Source organism: Lissotriton helveticus, chromosome 3_1 (genome assembly GCF_964261635.1).
Source record: "Lissotriton helveticus chromosome 3_1, aLisHel1.1, whole genome shotgun sequence".
Taxonomy (NCBI): domain Eukaryota; kingdom Metazoa; phylum Chordata; class Amphibia; order Caudata; family Salamandridae; genus Lissotriton; species Lissotriton helveticus.
This window is the reverse complement of record NC_136061.1, coordinates 258,247,984-258,268,379: the sequence shown is the minus strand read 5'-3', so window position 1 is coordinate 258,268,379 and position 20,396 is coordinate 258,247,984. Positions and strand designations below refer to the sequence as shown.

General features: G+C 43.3%; 1 protein-coding gene across 3 annotated transcripts in view; it reads right to left on the bottom strand.

Annotated features, from left to right (window-relative positions):
- Positions 1-20,396, bottom strand: part of HEATR6 (HEAT repeat containing 6) — a 305,356-nt gene that overhangs the window by 28,010 nt on the left and 256,950 nt on the right. For all 3 annotated transcript variants that reach the window (XM_078679768.1, XM_078679769.1, XM_078679770.1), the window contains 2 exons: positions 13,710-13,832; positions 9,134-9,258 (listed from right to left, as the gene is read on the bottom strand). In XM_078679768.1, coding sequence (XP_078535894.1) covers positions 9,134-9,258; positions 13,710-13,832 — 248 coding nt within the window. The remainder of the gene's footprint in view (positions 1-9,133; positions 9,259-13,709; positions 13,833-20,396) is intronic.

Below are 20,396 nucleotides of genomic sequence, written 5' to 3'. Positions count from 1 at the left end.
GGAAATAATCACATATAATAGTATGGTGACCGTAATAGATCTGCAGTTCTTGCAAGGTTATTCTAGGGTGCCAATTAGTTTTGGGAAAACTACAACTGGTTTCCCAAAAGGGCTCTTTACGTTGATTGCGAATTATCTATGCAGCAAGCAAACATTTTGCTAAGCTAACAACAATCACCTCTGGTGTATTTATTTTTAATATCCAAGGGTTGGGGCAAGAGACCTTACGACTAATAATTGGCATTTAGGAATTATCCATGATCTCCTTGGGAATTTGTAAGCCACGCAAAAGAATAGACAGTGAAATAATGATTCAGACTCGCTGTCACAAGCAGGGCAAACATTAGAATTCATGGTCCTTGTCCATCTGGCTTTAAACTCTGGCATTGGCAAAATCCCATACCTAAACTTTAGGTATAACTGTCTAGGGAGCGAATCCTGGATGATATTGAATGTAGGTTCATAAGATGGAGCAATCTTATGATTGAGGAATTGATCTGTCAAACTCCCCGATTTGCTGCTCTTGATTACACTTGTTGAGTTCTGTTTTTTTGCCATATTTAGGATTGCCTCAGTCTCCTGCTGTAGATTGAATGCTTATTTTAGCCTCTCAGCTGAGATTATGAGACTGGGTCATCCTCAAATAAATGAAGTCAAAACATCGCTCTAAGGATGTATTACTAGAAACTATTCTTGGTTTGATTGATTTGTAAGAATTGAACACCATATGGTTGCTCTCATTTATGTTCGGTTTTAAGCCACGATCAGCACAAAACATCAAGAAACAATTTAAAATAGTTTGGGAACCTCTTTGTGTCTTTGAGATACAGAGGGTACCGTCCGTGAATAATAACAAAGGGCATTTTGCAGCACCAATCGTGGGGGAATCGTTACTTTGGAAATTAAAAATTTCTGCCAGATCTTCAACAAATAGAGAGAAAAAAGTCAGGGCTAAAACGCAGCCTTGCCAAACTCCCTTCTCTATTTTAAAGGCATCTGTGTGTTCCCCATTCCTCCCGTATCTCACTTGATCTAAGTTGTTGTCATGGATTTTTATTAAAGTTTCTAAGATGTTTATTGGTATTCCCATGTTTGCAAGCACTTGCAACAGTAAACATCTTGGGATAGTGTCAAAAGCGGACTTAAGGTTAACATAAATGACATCCAGGTGACCTAAGAGGACAGTTTCCCAGATCAAATTGAACCTGAAAATGTGATTAAGGGTACTCACTTGAAGGCAAATGCATGCTTGCAGGTTTGTAAATATATTATTTGACAATACCCAATACAATATTTTACCCAGTACCTGACGACAGAAGATCTTTTAAATCCCGTTGATTAAGCCGATAGGTCTGTAGTTCCTGGGTTCGTCCCATCGACCTTTCTATAGATCTGGACAATCTCTGCACTATGCCAAGACTCCGGTATTGAACCCCCTTTTATAATTGCCCTCGTTATGAGATTTAAATATGTGACCAAGATGGTGGCCTCAGATGATTAAAGGTTGGAGGAGATGCAATCTGGACCCAAGGATGCAGGTTATAATTCACGCTATTTAGTGGAAAAACCGAACTAGAGTCAGACAATTATGCACAGAGAAGAAGGCCTGCTGAGTAGGGCACATGGCTCAGTAGGAAGCCATTTCCAGTTTGTCCATTAAATGACATGCCTTAAGAGCATATCTAGTTCTGCTATTGCAATGGTCTTTGAGGACAGCTTGGCCACTATGGGAATGAAGTTCAATTTAATAAGGAATACGAAAGAGAGTCACCCTCATCCATAGTTCAATATCTCGAAATATACCATGCACTGTGTGTATAAAACCCGCTAGCATGTCATCTTGTTGGTGAAGCCACTAAGTCTTTATTGAGGTGATAGCATCTCAGATATCAATTTTCATCTAATTAATCTGTCAGCAGGGGCTCTTACCACACCAGGTAGGTCAATAGCCTTATTTTGCATATTCGACTTGAAAATCATATCCAGGTTACAATTCAAGTATTCAACCCATCCTTGGCATCAAGTTTAACTTGGTTTGCTTTAACTTTAATGACCTAGTTAGACAACAGTTACCATTCTTATCAGAGACTCATAGGTTTTTATTGCTGGGGGAAATGAACAAACATTCAAAATGTATATACCTACAGCCATGGCTCAATAGAGCCCTGCAACCCTAGGCTCTCTTGGCAAGAGCATAAACGGTCATATTGTGTTGTTTAAGTCATTCATCTTCTTACAGTCCTAGTCTGGATCTAAATTCTAAGAATACAACTGATAGGATGCCATTTCTTGGACTACTAACAGAAGGACCAAACAGAGTGACGCCTCTTCAGAAGTTTCGGACTCCCTTTCTAGCCAGTAAGGATAAGATCCGGAGAATTAAAATGTGAAAAGTAACTGCTGGAAAGTAAGATCAAAACTTCCAAGTACAACATGTACACTTACAATTCACATCGGATGTCCCATGAGTTTCAAAACGTAAGCTGCGCAGGTATACAAGACAATGGCATCCTGACTATATTAGCAGTTCATGTATCAGACATGATCAGAATTAGAGGGTCTTAAGTGTCACTGGTCTTTGTGAGAAAGTGCCATCTTTCTTGCCTTGGTATGCCCCCATCGTTTTTCTGAACTGCTGATGTGCTTAGACTGAGTGTGTCCTGGGCCCCTGCCAATCGGGTACCCTGGGCCTGTGTTCCTTCCCTAAAAACTATGCTGAAACATAATACCCAATTGGCCTCTCTGGCCCCCTGTCAGCCCCTAATAAATGGTACCCTAGGTACCCAGGGCATGGTGGCCAGAGAAGACCCCTGAGGGCTGCAGCACTGATTGTGCCACCCTCAGGGGCCCTGTACCCTGGTACCCACACCCTGCCTTTGCAGGCTGAGTGCCTAAGTACAGAACTAAAACAAGAGTCGACATGGCACACATCCCCGTGTGCCATGCCCACAGAACCCACTGCCCTGGCATACCTCAGTCACCCCTCTAGCTGGGTGCCCTATGCCAGAGGTGAGGGTACAGGTGCATGAGCCCTGTGCCCCTACAGTACCCAGGACCATTCCGGGGCACTGTAAGTGCAGTGATGCCATTTAAGAGTATATGGTGCTGGGAGGTTGTCATTACGAACTCCACAACACCATAATGGCTACACTGAAGACTGACAAGTTTGGTATCAAACTTCTCAGCACATTAAACCCGCACTGATGCCAGTATGGTATTTAATGTAACATGCACGAGAGGGCATCTCAGAGATGCCCTCCAAAACCCGAACCTACAATCCACGTCTGGGCTGAGTGGCTGCAGAGGCTGCCACACAGCAGGCATTGTATTGTATGTATTGTATTGTAGCTAAACTTATAATGCGCACAGCTACCCGCATGGGGTCTCCCGGCGCAAGCAAGAGGTAGTAGTGGTAGGGTCAGGCAGTCATCACTGAGGGAAAAGCAAAGTTTTAAGCTTTTTACGAAATTTCGTTAGGGAAGGCTTGAGTTTTAATGGAGCTGGAAGAGAATTCCACAGTTTAGGGGCAAGACAGAAAAAAGAACGACCGCCCATTCTTGCCAGTTTGAAACGTGGAATCAAAAAGTTCCCTAGGGACGAGGATCTGAGGAGGCGAGAGGGAGAGTAAGGTTGGACGAGAGACTTGAGGTAGGCTGGGGCAAGCCCCTGCTTGATCTTGTGCATGAAGCAGAGGGCCTTAAATTTGATTCTACTTTCGATGCTGAGCCAATGTAGATCTTTAAGATAAGGGGAGATGGGGGATCTCCAAGGAACTTTACAAAGTAGACGAGCGGCCGAGTTCTGAACAAGCTGGAGTTTCCTTTGAGACTCCGCCGTGGCTCCGAGATAAAGTACATTACCGTAGACATGTTGCTGGACCCCTGGGTGCAGCCTGGCTGCCCAATTCCAGCTAGGCTCCTGCCCCCCTCCCACAGGAGAGGAGCAGGCTAGGGGGTGTACTCACCCCAGGACAGGGACTCATTGGTCCCTGCCCTTGCCCTACCAGTAACGCCCCTAAATTTAGTATTTAGGGGCTCCCTGAACCTTCCTTCCTAAGATCCCGAGATCAAAAAGAAGAAAGAAGATCAAGAAGAAGAAGACCCGCCATGCAGCTGCTAACAACAGGACAACAACAACTGACTTGGCCCCAGCCCTACCGGCCTGTTGATCCTGGAACCTGCTCCTGCCTAAACCCGGCGACCTCCGCGGACAGCAACCTTGGGACACCCAGAGGACCTGCCTGCCTTGACCCTCTCGATGATTGGGACTCCCATCAGCAGAGGCTCTGCTGCAACAACCCACCTGGTGCCCACCAGGAAGATCCGGACCAGCCCACTCTGCACCAGCCGAGCCGGGGCCAGGCCAACCCGAACCAAGACCACGAGGACGTCCCCCCGGCGACTGGGACCCGAAGTCCAGTGCCCAAAGACCCTCCTCGAGGAACCAGCCAACGCCTGCAGACTCAGAACCAGGGGGCCACCCCAACCGCGACCAGCCGAGGGTAAGCTTTTCCAACACCCAAAGACACCCCTGCACCCGGCGCACTACAGCCCCCTGTGCCTCCCTTTGGGGTACCTACCTGTGCTCCAACATCCCAACTTACCTCTCGAAGTGCTGGTCGCCCCTGGAGAGTCACCATCCCCGAGCCTGCAGCCTGTGTTCCTTTTTCAAGATCCGCATTGGATAACATGGAGCGCCCGACGGCTCAAAAGCACCCTGCACCCAGCCGCCCGAGTGCCGCTGGCTGTGACCTCTTTGCCCTATCCTACTTCCCCCCTTGCCCAGAGCAAGTTACCAGGAGCCCAGCTTCCACAGCCGCGTGGCCTGCTAGCCAGCAGCCACCAACCGAAGGCCCCCTTTCCCTCATTGGATAACATTGGGCCTACCTACCTCAGCACCAGGCCGCCCCTGCGCCGCTGGAGCTGAACCAACTGTACTCACCAGACCCTGGGGGACACCTGAGTCTATGCCCCGAATCCTAACATCACCAACCAAGTACTCACCTGGAAATCGGTAATTCACTTACCTGCCATTGGATAACATTGACCCATTTTTGACTCGAAAATTTTCTAAGTGTGAAGTTTTGAAAACTGAAAATATTCCTATAAAATCAGCCAAAGTCCGAATTCGAAAATATTCACCTGTGATCAGGAGAGAAGCCAGTACTGTACCTTTCAGCCCAGTACTGAACCGCAAAAGTAATCTCTAGCGGGTTTACTAGTAACCTGTATTTTCTCCATAGGAACCCATTGTCTGCTTTTCCATGAAAATTCTTCTAAGTGTCTACTTTTGAAAACTGCAAATATTCTTTAAAAATCGTATGAGATACTGAAACGCAATTACCTACCTGTTTTGAGTTAAGCCCCCAGTGCTGGCCCTAGGAGACTAGTGCTGGGTTACAAAAGTAACGCGATCGTACTTTACCTGTAACCTGAATTTCCTCCCATTGAATAACATTGTGAGAATCACCTCGAAAAGTTTCTAAGTGTGAACTTCTAAAACAGCTTTATATTCAGGAAAAATCATCACTGTAACTAAAATGTTTTTGCTAATCTGGTTTCAGCTTAGACCCCTGTACTGAATCCAAGATCTAGTCCTGGGACTACCAAAGTAATCAACTGTACTTTCCTATGAAAACCCATTGAGCTCAATGCTAAAGTGTGTGTCAGAACTGTATTACTTATTAGCTATCCTGTAATTATTGTGTGTACAAACTTATTGCTCCTCTGCAAAGTATTTACATGAGAATACTCTTATCTCGAAAAGTATATTTTTATAACTGTTGGTTCTAAAAAATAAAACAACTATATCTGAGGATATAATAACCATTGGCCTGGAGTTCAGTTCTTGAGTGTGTGAAACCTTTTGCTGACTGGGTGTGTACAACAAGTGCTTTACACTGTCCTCTGGTGCTGCCTTACTGCTCGACCAAGCTACCACTTTGGAGAGTAAGGTCAGTTCTGGCTTTAACCTCTGTTATACCTTTGGGGTTTGTGGACTCTATACACACTGTACTGCCTTATTGTCCAGTATATATAGAGCCACTTTCTCACAGTCTTCAAAAAAGGGAGAAGTCTGCAAATATTTCCAGTTTGATTAGAAGTAATCCAAACTGAAGGCAAGATTAGAATGTAGCAGGTAAAATTGCTGTGGGATTCTTTGGAATGGTAAGGTGTGTGCTGTACACAATGGCTCATCTGCACAGCCACATTCGGTAGCTAGCTGTTTCAAGTTCCAGTCCATGGCAGAAAAACTTGTAAGCAGGAACTGAATACATTGCGATATAAATATGTGCATTTCCTTCATTACAAGAAAAGGGAAAAACCAAAGAGCATAATATGGGCGGGTGCATATTTCCTAATTGGCCACAGGGTACATGGATATGTAATTCTGCTAAAAGTCAGAATACTGAAAACCTGAAATATACACTTAAAAATGCTATCTCACACTAAAACCAAGGATACCATTGTGAATGTTTGTGAAGTTTCAATAGAATCTTAAATGAAAAAACATATAGCGGACCTTCCAGTATTTTACTTGCCTTATTCATATCCTTCCGGCACCAGACTGAACCTATAAACTTTCTCCCCCACAAAAGCTCTGTTTAGCAGGCAGGTGGCGCCAAACAATCTTAACTAGGACTCCGGCTGTCCACGAAGTGATGCCATTGGAATATGTGTCACTCACCAGCGTACTAGAGTTAGAACCTAGTACTTTTTCCATGCCTCAAGGAGGTATGCGGAGAGAAACTGATAGAGCATAAATAACAGCAACAAATACACCACCTAATAGTGTGCATACCTACGGAGGTAATTGTTTTTACTGCACTAACTCAAAGGGACAAGAAAGGGTGGTGATGCAGGAAGATAATGTATCCAACAGAAATATTGTCACCAAACGCAAGTAGTTGTCTCTTTTAACGCCCTTCGCTGCGGGGGTTAATTTCCCCGCTGTGCTGGGGGGGAGGGGGGCGCGCAAGGCGCCCGCATGCTTATGACTAGCTGAGCTCGTCATGAGGCACGGCGCTCCTGTGCTCATGACGAGCTCAGCTCGTCACAGGTGCATTACCTGCCGTGGAACGCTCAGCACAGCAGGGGAATTATCCCCGCATGCGAGCGTTCCACGGCTCATGACGAGCTGAGCTCGTCATGAGCACCGGAGCGCCGTGGCTCATGACGAGCTGAGCTCGTCATGAGCATGGAAGAGGTAAATGGATATATCTTTTAACAAATTCCTCACCAATGTCTCCCACTGCAGTATCATCCGAGACGTGGGACTGGGTAGGGCCAGTTATACAAGGAAATTGTGCAGCACAGCCCTGGCAAAGTTCCTGTCACTGGAAACTTGGGCTGTGAGTCAGTAATGCCTAGCAAAGATTTGCATGCTTAGTATGCATGTATGATTATGTGGCAGCCATTTGTTGCGAAGTACTAGGACCTTATTGGTGAGAATTGTAGAATCATACACTATGTCCTGTCGAGTATGGTGAAGGATACCACATGCCAGTGGTCCACTCTATTCATTTGTTCCTTTTCCTTAATGGGATGAAGAGGTGGGAAGAAATATGCAAGTGAAAAGAGCTGGTTCATGTGAAAGGCATACTTTTCTAGATAGAATAACATGAACGGTGTACAAACAGAGAGGGGCTGAAATTATCCAACCCGACAGGCTGAAGTCATTGTCACCAAGAAGGCAGAGTTTAGGGTGAGAAGTAGAATCTTGCACATCATGATAACGATGAAATGGGAGACTTCAAACCCCTCCCCACCACCCCCCACTTCAAATAGCGTACTATACCTGTACAGTAAGAAAAATGAGATGGATAGCAGAACTTGACTATTTTCCCAATATACATTATGAGTGTCCTTTTAACTTTATTTACGATTTAACATGACCTGGAGATACTGGACATTCAATACAAAGGACAGACTAGTTAATATTCGAGCCTTGCACTGCACTGCCTCTGAACCTCTGCATAGTCATAATGTGTGTCAAACATGTATTTGTATAATAACAATATGGAATAATTGTATAAATAATTACTGGACATATTTTTTTATGCATCGTAGCTGGCCCTCTAGGTCGTATCCCTTGAGCACAAGCCATACTTGGACTCATCCAGAAATCTCACTGTTATTCATGCACACATTGTGTGAAGCAAATTCTGTTTTACAACAATATTCTGTGTAGTGTCACTTCATATATCCGAATTAACTTCTTTCATGTAATACTATTAAGAAATGAAAATCGTAAAATCTGTTATTATTTCTACTACAGATACTTCCACATTGAGACTGACAACAGTCGCACAGCAATGATCTCTAGGTCAGGTATTGGGCATCTCTTTTACTCTTTAAGCCTATTGGGGCATTTATAATACAAAGAAATAAGGGTCCTGATGAAAGCCATCATTCACCTCCTAGCGGCCAGTGTACAGGGCTGAAACATGTCAACCAGAACTAGGGGTTGAAATACCCCCTTCATTATAGATGTAGCCACTTGGAGACAAGAATAAAGATACTTTGATTCCACAATGAAGTATTTTTTATCACTCTTGCATCTCTGTATATACACTTACGAGGGTATCTCACCCTCTTAATTTCCTCCATTCATCATAGGACACCTGTAGCTAAAACATCCAAGAGCTCCCCTGCTTCAAGAGCTCCCCTGCTCGGGAGGGTTGTAAACTACGATAGAAGGGCTACAATCCATTAAAGGAAAACTCCTTTGGTTTTTCGCCAGAACAAATGATGACCTATTAGTTCATTACCTTTCCTTTCCATGGGATACCTTTGTTTACACTACATTTAGATTAGGAACTGTACCCTAGTGTGGTGTCCCCTTTGGTAGTTGTTTGAACCAATCAGAACACTGGAAAGAATATTCAAATGGTTGGAACTATCGGTAAGACACCAATAATCACTGTTAATGGGCTTTCTCTGTTTAAGCAGCTGTCAACCAGTAAAACAGAACTGAAACCAAAGCTGTATGACAAGGCATTTTTACTGCTGCAAATGATTTTGTTTGATATTGCCTGGATGGGACATGGGGGGATTAGCTTGTACATTGATTGAGTGGAGCAGCCACTTTATGAGGCTTTCAAATATCACAATTTTGAGATAGTATTACTTACATGTTGATGATCATGGAGTCAGTCAAGTTGCCCAAGGACCACGCTGCTTTGGCACGGACATTTGGGGACTTGTCGTTCAGGGACATAAGAATTGCATTTGCCGTATCAGCAACAAACAGTACATCCTATGGAAAAAAATTATATTTTTAGCAAGACTATTTTATTAATTTATTATTTTTGTACAAACCAAAGTGGGAACTCGGGTGCATCCTGGCTCTGGAATGGTACAGACAAAGCAAAAAGTTCAAAATGCTAATTAAGAAAACAACTGGGGATTAAACTTTTTTGTTTAAATGAAAAAAGATGTTTGAGATCAGGTGTAAACCTTCAGCAGGGCATTCCAAAGCTTGGGACGCAGAATTGCAGAGAATCTGCCATCACAACAGTCCTTGCTGTAGCGTAAGACACAGAAAAGAGGAAGGGCAGCTGAACCAAGATTAGTTGGGACAGCCTCTTGGGGCTTTCAATGTGTCATTTAGGCACACTCTTACTTCCATATCAGAGAAACCTTTAGGTTCTCATGAGAATATGGTTTCAAATTCTGTAACACAGCAATTGCCCCCTTAGGAAGGCAACATTATATTTTTGTAACGCTTACTACCTATTCACAATGTAAACTGCATACCTCTAATGAACCAAAATGATTTTAACTGGGACAAAATAAGATCCACCAAACAGAAAGTTCGCACTACTTGCATTCTGTGCTTGTATTCTGCATTTTGTAATTCAAAATCATTAAACAAGAACAAAGACAAATGTTATCAATATATGAGTACTTAATGACGAATTTGAATAGTGGGAGCCAAGGTCCAGGTTACAAAGTATATTTGGAAGTTGGAAAATGAATATCTTAAACATCATTCTCATTATTGTATTCGTTTTCCTTCTCATGTACATCCTTGTCACAACCTGAATTGGCTCAATAAAGGATTTCACTATAGGAAAAATATATATATATATATATATATATATATACCAGTACTTAATGAAAAACAGTATTTTTGACACAACAAACTTGGGGCTGTTTGGGATCTGAAAACATCAGTAAAGTAAGATGAAGGCTTAAATATTTTTGGTAGGGATCGGAAGAGGTTTCTGAACACACAGTGACAAAACCACTTTCACAGAAAGAGGTGTTATGACACCGAGTTCATACATACTAAACTTCACCTCTCCATTATAAACTTACAGGAAACTAGGCTAACAAACACAACACTCAGCCTCCCCCATTCTGTCCTATGGGCAAGATGGCCCTTCAGCAGTGAAAACCAAGTGGAGTGTTTTTCACTGTCAAGACAAAACACACACACACAGTGACAAAACCACTTTCACAGAAAGATGTGTTATGACACTGAGTTCATACATACTAAACTTCACCTCTCCATTATAAACTTACAGGAAACTAGGCTAACAAACACAACACTCAGCCTCCCCCATTCTGACCTATGGGCAGGATGGCCTTTCAGCGGTGAAAACCAAGTGGAGTGTTTTTCACTGTCAAGACAAAACACACACCTTAGTATATATTCTGCCTTTTACCTACCCTGGACCCTGCCCAGGGATTACCCAGGACCTACCACATGGGTGCCCAATATGTATGTCAAAGGGAAAGTCAGGCCTGACAAGTGGTTGCACTTGTCAGGACAACATGCTAACTTAGCAAACTGCGTGCAGGCACTACACTGCAGGCCCGAGTTACCTTCTCCGCGCGCCCTTGCATTACTATCCCTGGCACACACAGTGCACATCACTAGGGACTTTACTAGTAAGGCAAACATATCAATCATGGCCAACCAATTACCATTACATTTTACATAGGGAACACTTGTACTTTTAAACTGATCAGCAGCAGTAAAGTACCCAAAGCATCTAAATTGGCAACTCTATATCAGGAAAACGGTTTAGGGGGAAAGCAAAAAGTTTAGGAAACTTTAGCCAAAAAGACCAAGTACTACACTTATTATTTGTATGCTCATTGAAGTTGTGCACTACTTGCATTTTTTATAAATAAAATAACTGACCAGTCACTGTCCACTCACTTAAAACACTCACCATTATGTGGAATACTGTCTGGGAACGAATAAATCCTCCAAGAACTGGGTTAATATTTGCGGCAAATCATACCTAGCTGGAATTTAATCTAAATGAGACACTGCAGCAAGCCATAGTAGCCTTGCCCCATGCAGCCATTAAGTATGATCACTGCCACCATTTAATTAATATCCTCCTGGTTAAAGATCTTCTTGGTTCTTTTATTAGGAACACATTTAAGAGACCATCACAGAAAATAAGCCTCACATTTTTGAAGAATTGATAGTTCATACTACTCAAATGATTGTCTGGCTGTAAATTAGATATCATGTGCAAAGGATCGTATTAAAGGAGACGATCCATGTTAGACTAAAGGTAGCTACCCCTGAGAAACCACCAGGGAGTTGTGGCAATATTCTACCTAACCAAGATCACTAAGGCCCTTTAACCTTCATGACAAAAGATCCTGGGTCTCTACGTTTGACTATGTCTGTATGGTGCAGCAACTGCAACAACTGCCCCATCAGGCAGAAAAGGGAAAAGCCATGCATGGAATATTCTTGCAGCAATTTTAGAGGTAAGGATAATTTACACCTTCAGCATCTGAGTCTTCTGCCAGCTCAGGGTTTCAAAAACATCCTAATTGTGTTTAATGCCATCCTAAGTGTCAATGTCTACTGTGTAATGGGTTACTGGGAATAGTCATGCCCACAGACAGCCACTGTGACAAGGCACTTATATACTGGAATAGTTAGCGTTGAAGAATTCCATTAAGTCGACCTCTCTTGATGCAAAGAATGATATTGCAAGTCTGACGCTAGAATAACAATAATATGAGACCTGGAAGAACGACTGATCAAGTCAGTTGTGACTTGGACAAGGGAGAATGTAATGCCTCAGTGGCAGCCACAGAGAACAGATTTCCCTTTCTTCCTTTTCTCTTTTGGTGTGGGCAGCAGTCTGGCTCACTTCCCTTCTTTCGTGATCATGTGAACCATTTATGGAGGGCATCATCATCTATCCACATACATCAAACATTCTGAATTCAACAGAGCATCTGGGAAATTCTTATGGCAAGAGCCAAATTGCTTAAGTACAGCATCGCCTTTGCATTTGTATGTTTATAAAGATCCCAAAGCACAAAAGGTAATGAAATAGTGAATCTACTCAAGAAAAATTATAGAAAGTCATAAAAACCGGAAAACTGATTTACCTAAAGAAATATATGATGGGAGGTAGGCGATATATGATGGACTAGGCAAAAGGCAAATGGTTCACCTCATTTACAAAGCGCAGAGGGCGGTGCATGCACAAACAAACAATCACAAAACCGTGTCTGTAGAACACTTTAGTACTTGTTCTTATGTAACACTCCGACACCCATCGGATCTTGTCCATGCTATTTAAAACTGCAAATAAATAAGTATAAACATTTGTATATGGTTTTTTGCTACTTAAAAAATGTAGCAATAAAAAAACTCCGACAACGATAAAAAGGATTTTTAAACAATCAATTAGTAGGCTAATCTTGTAAATAAATGAGTGTCAAAACGGATGCAGTGTAGGGAACTAAACTGCAGGTTCGTGGTATCTTTAGTTTGACGGGAGAAAGGACATGACAGAGGATGAGGATGAATGAGTATTGCAGGTGAGAGGGATGCTATGTCACTGAAAATGCTGCTGAGGGAGCAGGATGTCAGGATCAGGATGTTTAAGTATGGTGCATTTTCGTTTTTGCGTTGCTTCAGAAGGGAAGAGGAGGATTATAAATCCATCCAACTACATGAATAGCCGAAACATATTTTTTCAGCATTGATGACTGACAGTCTGATCACTCTCCAAAACATAAAAAAAGTAAAATGGCTGTAGGATACCTTTTATGACCGTGTACTCAAATCAATGGTCCCTATTTGGGCTTACCAAGATCCTGATTTGGAAGGGGTTGGAAAATGGATGACCAATCTTTTGGAAGAGGAGGCCTCACCAACAAAATGTGGCATGCCTCATCATAGGCAACCTCTCCTCATCCTGGTAGGACAATACAACCAGGGCAGACTCGACCTACTGGTGGACCCGATGGAGGGAGTTCTTAGATAAGGTATTTCCTGGACAGATAGGGGATCCAGATTGAACTGAAAGTACCTAGAGATAACTGGGTTTTCACCTTTAATAGTGATAACATTTGGTGCATCTAAAAACAACTATGGCTCAAACCATCGTCCTTATGTGAACATGTTTCTGCCCTAATTTTAATCGCCTATATTGTGGGTGTAACCTACTCTTCCAAAAGACTGATCTTTCTTTTTCCACCCCTTCCGAATCAGTATCTTGGTAAGCCAAAAAAGGGAACCAGTGACTTGAATGCACTGCTGTAAAAAGGTATAATACAGCCACCTTACTTTATTGTGTGTTGGTTCTATTATCTAGGGGGTACATGTGGTGACTTAAAATACCCCCTCTCCTTTTTGTGATTAGAGTCTGATCACTCCCACTACTTTTTTCACATCAATCAGCTCAGAATGTAGTTTTATAAAATTCCTCTGACCTGCCGAAGAATCGGGAAGAGAATGTAGACACCTAGTGCTCGGGCTGCAGCAGCTTTTACCAGTGGGTTCTCACTGTTGTTCAATCCCAGTAGTAAAGTGATGCACAGTATTTGCAGGTCATCCTGGAAGAAAGAGAATAAGAAAAGAGAAAACATACATTTAAAAACAGATATGATCGCTTGCAGTATGAAAATCCATGATTATACCTTCAATTACTGTAAGAGAAATGGGCTTGAAACCAAAACCTCTAATCCAATCTGGAGATTAGATTAACTTCCTGGTACTGGATACAAACTTGATTGGTGAATTGAGCAGTTCCATTCTTTGAATGCCCATAGTCGGTATTGTAGAACTTGTCAAATCAAAAAAGGAAACTTAACAACCCTACTGATTACAACTTAAGTTAGCACTTTGTGAAAAGAATAAACATTGATTCTCCTGGACTTTGTAAGAATATTCAATAATACAATCCTGCTCCCCAACCTAGCAATTGCCATTTGGACCTTGAGAAAGTGCTACAATGAGGTCAGCATGGCAAAGTTGCTTGAAAACCAAAGCAGTTTTTTTGCATAGTCCTTTTTTTGTTTAGGAGAAAATAATTTGTAACATTATCCAAAAGAAAAAAAAAATACCAGCTTCTGCTTGTATGCGATGCCCATTCAGAAGTCACCAGACTAAACAAAACGTAGTTGTGTTTGTTATTGTAGATCCTCTTTCAATACTACTGGCTCCATCAAACTCTTTAACCACCAATCTCTTCAGTGCAGCAAGCAATGATGCTGTCACAAAAAAGAGTATGTGACACCTTAATGAGATTTAAAGGTTGAAAGAAAAGAGGGATGCCCTTATAGATATTAAGCTTGCTATAAAGCCCATTAATCTTTAACCCCTTCCGCGCTAATGACAAAGCCAGCTCGTCATGGACGTTACCTGCGCTACGCGGATGACGAGCTGGCTTTGTCATAAACAAGCCATTTTTGAAATTCCAGCGCACAGCGGGAATTCGCGGTAGCGCGGAAACGGTTAAAGTACATTTGATTGAAAAATAGACTTTCTAACTTGCTTAAAATTGAAGTCAATAATTAGAAATAGAGAATTACGCATTAAAGGTCAGTTGTCAGCTGGTTTGACACAGTTTGCATCACTGGCCAAGATCATTGGGTGGGTAGAACAGCAATTCATATGCCTCTTCCCATAAGCAACTTATTGGTGCTTTACCTGCTGTATTCTACATGCATTATGTACCCAACAAGGTGTTATTACTATGCAAATGAGATGAGGGTGGGACTAGGAATACAGGATTAAAAAAGAGCCTACTTGTTTCCACACAAAACCCTGTCAAACATGGTGACACTGCCTTTTTTGTCAGCTTGACGCATGACTAAGTGACAACTGTAAGAAATATGTCTAAGTATGATGGACCTTTTTTTTGCTCCTAAAAGTGCAACATACATAGACTACACCCAAATAGCAACACAATGCTCACAATGGCTGTGTGGGGGATGTGCAACAAAAGGGGTGCTTGCAGTTACCACTGTGGGAAAGTCAGCGTCCAACTTCCAGAATGTCAGGAATCCTGTGCTTTGAATAAGACCAGAGCTTTGTTGTGGTCGGATGATAGACAGATTACACACAGAACATTAAAAGCTTCTTTATAGATTGTGCTGCTATCACAATGTTTCCTGTGCTGAGATAAGGAATGCATAGGAAACCCAAGAACAAATAAGACTTACAAGTTTTCAGAAAACAGTTTATTATTTCATAGCTTGGGAGCTTTTTTAGGGAAATCTCTGCCCCCAAGCTGCTGCTAATGATATCTAGGGACTGTTGGAGGCGACGAGTGAAAGGCCATACACAGATATTTTCAAGATTTTCTTAAAAATGAAAGGATTAGTGCTATAACAAGCATTTGCAATGTAATAGGTCTCGCATTAGGAAAGTTTTATCTATTGGTATTGTAAATGACACATTTTTTATTTATGTGTTGGTTTTGAAATTAGCGAAATTAATAGCTTTGTCATTTACAATGCCAATACTTTTAACTTTCGCAAATGTGACACCTATAGCATTTGTAATGCAATATGCATTGTATTTACGTGACTTCGATGTATTGATATTACAAATAACAATTGCTTTTCATTTTTTTAAATAATTAATACTTAAATAAAAGTTATCGTAATTTATAATGGCAATAGCTTAAACTTTTGTAAATAACTTTTGTGAAGATTATGTTCAGTGTATTTTATTGTGGTGAAAATCCAAGAACAGAAGTGAAATATTAACATCTTTTTGTGACATTTGTAATAAAGCTTGAAACATTGAGAGAACATATTTGAACCAGTTGTTGTTGAATGGTTGCCCAGATTGATGCTGTGGTGGCGCTGAGTGATGCTGTGGTGGCGCTGAGTGATGTTGTGGTGGCGACGAGTGATGTTGTGGTGGCGACGAGTGATGCTGTGGTGGCGACGAGTGATGCTGTGGTAGCAACGAGTGATGCTGTGGTGGCGACGAGTGATGCTGTGGTGGCGACGAGTGATGCTGTGGTGTTCACTGATGTTGTGGTAGCGCATAGTGATGTTGTGGTGCCCCTGAGTGATGATGTTGAGGTGCCCCTGAGTGATGATGTTGTGGTGCCCCAGAGTGAAGCTGTGGAGGTGCTGAGTGAAGCCGTGGTGGTGCTGAGTGATGCTGTGGTGGTGCAATAGTGTGTAATTATGTGGTGTGTAACTATGTGGCACTGAGTGGTATTTGGAGTGTATGTTCCACTGAGTGCAGTGTAATTATGTGGCGTGTAATTATGTGCCACTGAGTGGTATTTGGAGTGTATGTTTCATTGAGCGCAGTGTAAATATGTAGCATATACTTATGTGGCACTGAGTGGTATTTGGAGTGTATGTTGCCTAGAGCGTAGTGTAATTATGTAGCATATAATTATATGGCACTGAGTGGTATTGTGTGGAGTGTATGTTGTATTCAGTGGAGTGTAATTGTGTGGTGTGTAATTATGTGGCACTGAGTGGTATTGTTTGGAGTAGATGTTGCATTGAGTGCATTGTAATTATGTAGCATATAATTATGTGGCACTGAGTGGTATTGTGTGGAGTGTGTGTTGCATTCAGTAGAGTGTAATTATGTGGCATGTAATTATGTGGCACTGAGTGGTTTTGGGAGTGTATGTTGCATTGAGTGAAGTGTAATTATGTGACGTGTAACTAAGTGTCACTGAGTGGTATTTAGAGTGTATGTTGCATTGAGTGCAGTGTAATTATGTGGCACTGAGTGGTATTTGGAGTGTATGTTGCATTGAGCGCAGTGTAATTATGTGGCACCGAGTGGTATTTGGAGTGTAGGTTGCATTGAGTGCAGTGTAATTATGTGGCACCGAGTGGTATTTGGAGTGTAGGTTACGTTGAGCGCAGTGTAAGTATGTAGCATAACCGGCACGGAGCTCAGCCATGGTGGCAGCAGAGTCGCTAAGTTGTTCAGTGGTATTGGTGTTAATTGCTACATAGTCCACATCCGACAGAGAATATGGTCTTCTGATCACCTTGGCACATTCGAATGGGAGCTTCCGCTGCTTGGGATCCACTTTCCCCATGATGGCAAGCATGTGCAGGAGTATATGTGCTCAAAGAGAAGTGTATAGTACAAAGGACTTATTCTAGGAGGGAGTAGGTGAAGGTCAGAGTGGCGGGCAGCTGACACGTGAGGTCTTAAGTCTCAGTCGGTGCCAGCCGCTGGGCTCGGAGCATTATCAGATTAGTAAGGCCTGGCAGGCAGGTCCAAATGCAGGGGGTGTATGGGTGTGACAGAGGCCGTAGTCTGGGATAAGAAATGCGCATTAAGGTATTAGTTGCCTCTTAGGATATGAATGGGGCCTACGCCTACTGAGCAAAGCCCAAATTGGTAAGCTGGAGTGGGCCCCGGACAGACAGGCAAGGGGGCAGTATGGGCCTCAAGTACGGCGGTTGCACCAGTTATCAGTCCCCGGGCAGGTGCCAGTCGAGCAATCACCCTCCACAGGCAAGCGGGATCGAGGCAGTACTAGTTGATCCTGGGCAAGCATATACGTACAATCAAAGGACACGTCCCAGGGGATGTGAGGGATAGAGGCTCAGCCATCATGGAAGCCCCGTGGCCTGATCCTCGGCCACCGACCTATCAAGGCCGAGGAGGCACCGCAGCACAGTGACGCCCTGAGAGCCGTTCGTAAGAACCGCATCACTCACCTCTTACCTGTTGTCTGAGCAAGTCTGTGTAGAGGGTCGCATCACCACCCCTAGCTGATCTGAGCAGAGCGGTCCGTCTGTACAACCATTAGTAAGCTGCAATATCCGGCCTACCGTTCCTCGTCGCCTGTCCCAGGCACTTTCAGGCCAATGCACAACACCAGATGTTAAAGGCAGGCGGGGGCCAAGCTAGGCTTGCTAGCCTCAGCCCTAAGGTTCGCACACGGTCCCTGTTGCCACAGAACTGTTATCCACCCGCTACCAGTGCTCCACTCCCGATTGACGCACTGCAGTGAAAATATCGTCAATCAGTTCCACCTGCTGTGAGGATGCATCATCTGACTAGTTCAATTCAAGCAGATTGCATTACGGCCTGGGATACGCCACAAGCAGCTCACAGCCCCGTCTCAGGCTCGGAAGGGAGGGAACAACAAAATAAAAAGCAGGCGCAGCTCCACATCTGGGCGGGGGAGATGACCTGGGAGGACGAGGGCTGGCCGCGCATACGCGGTAAATGTTACATTTCCCGGGCTCTGTTGCTCACGCGTGCGAATGGTGTATGCAGCGCCTGTCCCCTTCCGGGGCTCCCGTGATGAAGAGGGAGCCCCGGCACCAAAGAGGAAGTGAAGTGCGGGAGCTGAAGTCCCGGGAGAGCAGCAGATAGCAGTGCGGGGCTCCTATGCCTAAGGAGGAAGCCCCGCATCATGCTGCCAGAATTTTGGAGGAGCTGGAGTGCTCCAGTACCGCGCCGCAGCCAGCCGCCACACCGGGTGAGTTTGCAAATTTCCTCTTTGGGGGAGAGGGGGGTCTTGGTCGGGCAGTGGAGCCGATGGCGGAGGGGGGAGGGGGGAGGGAAAGTGAAAGTAACTGCAGGAGGCTTGCAAGGGAGACAGGAGATGGGCACAGCGTGTAACTGTATGTGGTGAATGCGCGCGTTCACATATCCAGTTCAACCTGCAGCCTGCGCGTGCCCATGTCCTGTCTCCCTTGCAAGCCCTTGAAAGCATAGTCGACGACTATAGGTCTCGCTGGCGACAGCGCTTCGCACTGTATCGCCAGGTGCGAGACCTAAAAAGCATCACAGAACACACAGCAGACTTTATATTGGACTATGGCTTCCAAAGGCAACTAGTGGAGTGCATCATGCCAGCAGTAGGTTGGCATGATCAAAATTGCCAACATGGAGGAATGATCATACAGCCACATTCTGAATCATTTTGAGTTTTACCAGGAGGCAATCCCAAACATAGGGGCATTTTCTGGTTTTCCAAGGTAAAATGGTGCTTTATGATGAAGGACCAAAAGACAGAAGAAGCTTGTAAAGGGAAAAGCACAGATCACGGTCAAGCTTACCTCCCTTGAATGCTCTGGAAATTCACCCAACCTGGCGGACCAAACACCTGTCCTAGAGGGCTTATATTGCACCAACAACCATGAATGCAGTTTGTCTTGTAATAAATACTAGTCAATTTTGTCCATCTTGTCTTGGACTGTGGTCATACAGTTTTACAAAGTAAGAGCTACCGTTTTACAATTTCTCTTGAACCCAAGGAAAATCTATGCGTCAGTCTTATATATAAAACAGTACGCCTGTTTACAGAACAAGATGATATAGAAGTTAAACCAGCCTGGATCCAGGACAGAGACCAAGGAAAACACAGCTATTAATCAGGCGAAAGTTAGACCTAAATGGCTGGAAGGAGTCTGTTATGGATCTGCTAGAATGAAATGAATGGCACTACTGAATAACAATACCTGGAAAGCCACTTTCCTGCATGCAGCAAAGCAGAATCTCTTAGTCAATGATACTAAAGATATAGGAAAATAAGTTGGTAAGCTCCACACAGTTCAGCATGGACATTTAATAGGAGCTCACTGCAATGGCTCTCCTCATTGTCCCTGGCATTATATTGGGGACGCCAGTCAGAGTGTTCATTGGTCATTTGTTCATAGGACACCAGATATCATTGTTTTAAAGAACTGAAACTAAGGTACTGGACCTGGCCTGATATTTTTCAATTTTATTTAAGTGTTGTTACACTGCATCAATACAAATCTCAGAGCACACTCAGATAGTGCCCCGTCACAGATGTCAATTAAAGAAAAGAAAACTAGGTCTCTTTATCCACGATCTCAAATGGAATGAAAATGTACCCTTCATTCAAACTTACCATAGGAAGGCCCTTCATTCAAACTTATCATGGGATGGCCACTCTCATCTTAACATATGGTGCTATGGGGTGGTTCTCTTTTGTACCTAAATTTATAACTACACTAGAGAACTATGTGGAGGGAACTCTGATCTGTTCTCTAGGAGCTGATTAAGCTGGAGATGAATCAAATTCAGCTGGACAGGATATCGGATGTTAACAATGAGCTAGTACTTCTAACCCTTAAATCTATCAATATTTCGTTATCATGTACATAAAGAGTAAACTAATTCTGTGGTGCACATGC